The following is a 3680-nucleotide window of genomic DNA, read 5'->3' on the forward strand; positions in this document are numbered from 1 at the left end:
AAAACAAAAATTAACACGCCTGTAAGAAAACAAAAAACGACTTGGGCTGTTCTTTAAAAAAATAAAAAAAGGCCATAAATTAAGCTAAGAAGGGAGTATCCGTATCCACAACCTCAAGGGAAGTGCTACCCTAGAGCATGGATTTTATGGGTTATGGGTGCTGAAATGACACTTCCACTTTAACTTAAGGGGAAAAAAAAAGTCAACTACTAAACATTTCACCTTCATACTGTACAGTCAGTAACAATTCACAAGGTAAAATTGCACAGGTCACAGGTCTTTCAAATAAAGGGAGGGGGAAAAAAGACCAAGACATATTCTGAGAAAAGCTAACACCAAGAAAACGTTTTAATTAAACTACAGAAACAATGGTTATAGTACAGAATTTTCATGAGCAAAAAGATACACCATGTTATAAGTACTTACAAAGTTACAAACCATTTTGCTTCCTTAACATTTTCCATATTTTAAGTTCATACATGAAGATGATCAGATTTACCATTTTGGGGGTAGGGGGGAAAAAAAGGTGTATTTATCATCAGCTAGATGTGCTCACTGTATGCTCCGTTATTTATATGCAAGGCCCGGGTGACTGGAAGTGCAGTTGTCAGGCATTTTAATAAACTGGACAGCCATTTGTTTCTGCACGACAAGGCATCTTTACACAGGAGCAATCAGGAGAAAACAGGAAACAGCCAAGCACTCTGCACTGCAACACGCCACCTTAACAGCTAACCAGCATTACTCAACTGCTACACAACTGCGCCTAGTGCACAAAAATACACAAGAGAAGAGATTAGAATTGTGTTTGGTAAACAATCCTTTCAAAAAATCAAGTCTTTTCACCTGAAAAGTCTTTATACAAATTTGGGTTCAGATTACCATTTAGATCTGAAGGTAAATAACATATACAAACAAATTTACACCGACTTTTGTAGGTTTTTAATTTTAAGGAATGAAGGCAATGTTGAGTCAATCTCTTGACAGCTTTAGGCTGTGTGTAATGGCTGCACACGTTTCCTTAAAAGTCAGGAGGCCACAAATTAGGTTACCAATCTGTTTAATTTCAAACAAAAAAAGTCAGCACTATATAAACAAAAAGGAAAATTTACCTCAAATATCCAAGCCAATAATGAAATCTGAAGTCGTTCACCTCACTAAATTACAAGAAATTTGAATAACAGCAACAAAATGGCACATAAAATGAAGCTTGCCACCTGAGGCAAAGCTTAAAACAAGTAAAAAGTTAGACAAAATGTTACAAAATAACCTTTTCAATAGCCAGTTGCTTGTTCCAAGGACTCTTCGATGGACTGAGTGTGTGGTCCTTCTCCCCCAAGTCTTCTGTTATGTTGCTTGTTGACCCATCTAGGTTTGAAAAGAGAAAAGTTCAGTTTACCCTCCATTACTGTGAAGTGACTGAAAGTGCACATGGTTTCAGTTTCAGGCATGTACTTACTAAGGCTCTGGTGAAACAAGTAGGTTACGGAAAGGTTCCACCCAGCCATTATCAGTTTTTTAAAGGCCCAATTAGGAAATTTTCACAAAGGCTACCATCCGCTTTTACAAATTTGTGTTTATGCAATCTTGGCCAAATAACCAAGGTGAAAAATGAGAAGGGAGGGAAAAAGGAAAAGGGGGGAAAAAAAGAAAAAAAAAAAAAAAAAAAAGAAAAAGGACGGTATCCAAACAAAAACAACTTGAAATCAGAAAATCAGTCTATTTTAAGATAAATCTTTAGTTTTCAAATGAAACATTTGGCAATTGAGAATATCTGAGCTACTTAGGGCCCTTTCCTTTTAAAAAATAGGACCAAACAATTTGAGAGTTAAAGACACACTATCCTTTCCCCACCCAGTGCAATACCTGTAAACTTTTTTGGGGTTCCGAAAGTTCATTGCTTCTTTTTTGCAATTCGTTTGCCACATCCGTTAGAATATGAAGTCCCAGTCAGTACAACAATAGTTGAACTGATCGTTTTCGCTAAGAGGATAGTGCATCTTTAACATTTAAAGACAAACCTGCTCCAATACACGCCCACAGAAACTGGTCCCTGGAGGATCAGCCAAATCAGTTAAAATCTGCAATACTGGCCAATATTCTTTTATCAAACAGGAGACCGCAGCTTTAAAGGGGAAAATGCAGACGTTGGATAAAAACAGCAAGAAATAGTCATTTTCATTAATAGGTCTCAAACAGTTTACGAAACAGCCATTAATATCTAAGCTTTATGCACATCCTCTCTGCAGACCCCTCTCTTCAGTATTACTCCCAAAGCTGAGTTAGCTCACAGCCGCACTCCCGACACCAGGAGCCGCTTTACATTAACACGGATCATAACAAGCTCCTGCACACCCCATCTGAGTTCGAGTCCGTGCGTCTCGGATCCCCATTGACATTACCATTCGCTTAAGAGGACACCGCTCCTTCCTCCTCGGGAGACTTGGGGGGGCTCTTGGAGCGCGACCTGGACTTGGACTCCCTCTTGGACACGGGCGGAGGACTCCGGGACCGGGAGCGGGACCGGGAGCGCGAGCGAGACCTGGACACCGACGACGACTTGGACTTGGACCTTCGCGCCGACCTGGACTTGGACGTGGACCGCGACCTCGAGCGAGTGCGGGAGCGAGACTTGGAGCGGCTGTAGCGGGAGCGGCTGCGGGACCGGGAGCGGCTCCGACTCCGGGAGCGGCTGCGGCGGCGTCGCCGAGGGCTGCGGGCGGGCGGGCGGGCGGGCGGGCGGGCGTCAGTCAGGGCGGCCATCGGGGCCAGGGCCGCGCCCCGCCCGCGTGCTGCGCCCGCCCCGCCGCCATTACCGCGCCGCCCGGGCGCCATTTCCCGGCCGCCCGCCACGGCCCCGCGCCCGCCGCGCGCCCGCCCGCCCGCCCGCCCGCCGCCGCCGCCACGTGTCCGCGCGGACCTTTGTGCCCCCGGCTCGCTCACCTGCGGCTCCGGCGCCCGTAGCCCCCGCCCCCGTAGCGGCGGGGCGGCGGGCCCCGGCGGCTGTGGTGCGAGTCCGGCGGGCGGCCGTAGCGCGCCATCTGCACCCGCAGCTCGCGGCCGTCCAGCACCGCCCCGTCCATGGCGTCCATGGCGTCCTCGGCGTCGCGCTTGTCGTGGAAGCGGACGAAGGCGAAGCCGCGGGACTCCTTGGTGTAGCGGTCCCGCGGGATGTACACGTCGCCGACGCGCCCGTACTTCTCGAACACGCGCCTCAGGGTGTCGGGCGAGGTGCGGTAGGTCAGGTTGTCCACCTTGAGGGAGGTCATGCCCTCCACATCGGGAGGCGGGCGACCGTAACTCATGGCTCTGGAGCGCCGGCCGGGGGCCGCGACTGCGCGCCGACCAAGTAACGCCCTGGGCGGGCCCGCGCGCTCGGCTGAGGCGGCGGCTTCCCCACACTAGCCCGGCTCGACGCCGCGCCTCTGGCAGCAGCTGGCTTCCGCGCGGTTGGGAGGCTGGTTGAGGCCGGACCGGGCGCGGTGGACGGAAGCAGGCGAGCGAACCACCGCGGCCGCCGACGCCACCACAGAAACAACTGGGCGGGCGGCCGGCCCTGGCGCCCGTTTATATCCCTCCTCACAAAATGGCGCCCGCGCCACCCGGAAATGAATCCCCTGATTGGCTCGCCCCTCCCCGCCCCGCAACTGCGCGGCCACGCGCCCCGCCCCTGCCCGACG

General features: G+C 50.9%; 1 protein-coding gene across 7 annotated transcripts; it reads right to left on the reverse strand.

Moving 5' to 3' along the window:
• Nucleotides 1-330: 330 nt before the first annotated feature.
• On the reverse strand, nucleotides 331-3582 carry SRSF2 (serine and arginine rich splicing factor 2). Of its 7 annotated transcripts, none has more exons than XR_008667004.1 (4): nucleotides 2944-3582; nucleotides 2403-2713; nucleotides 2022-2125; nucleotides 331-1368 (listed from the first exon to the last, which is right to left on the reverse strand). XR_008667004.1 is itself a non-coding variant. In XM_055345274.1 (3 exons), exons 1-2 carry the CDS (start codon nucleotides 3303-3305, stop codon nucleotides 2410-2412), a joined length of 666 nt encoding a protein of 221 aa, XP_055201249.1. In that variant the 5' UTR covers nucleotides 3306-3582; the 3' UTR covers nucleotides 331-2125; nucleotides 2403-2409. The 7 variants fall into 7 exon arrangements, 3 of the variants coding, with proteins under 3 accessions (XP_055201249.1, XP_055201167.1, XP_055201083.1); XR_008667009.1 differs by having other exon boundaries at nucleotides 331-766; nucleotides 1271-1368; nucleotides 2022-2713; XR_008667016.1 differs by lacking the exon at nucleotides 2022-2125 and having other exon boundaries at nucleotides 331-766; nucleotides 1271-1368; nucleotides 2944-3580.
• Nucleotides 3583-3680: the final 98 nt, after the last annotated feature.

Source organism: Nyctereutes procyonoides, unplaced genomic scaffold (assembly GCF_905146905.1).
Source record: "Nyctereutes procyonoides isolate TBG_1078 unplaced genomic scaffold, NYPRO_anot_genome, whole genome shotgun sequence".
NCBI lineage: Eukaryota > Metazoa > Chordata > Mammalia > Carnivora > Canidae > Nyctereutes > Nyctereutes procyonoides.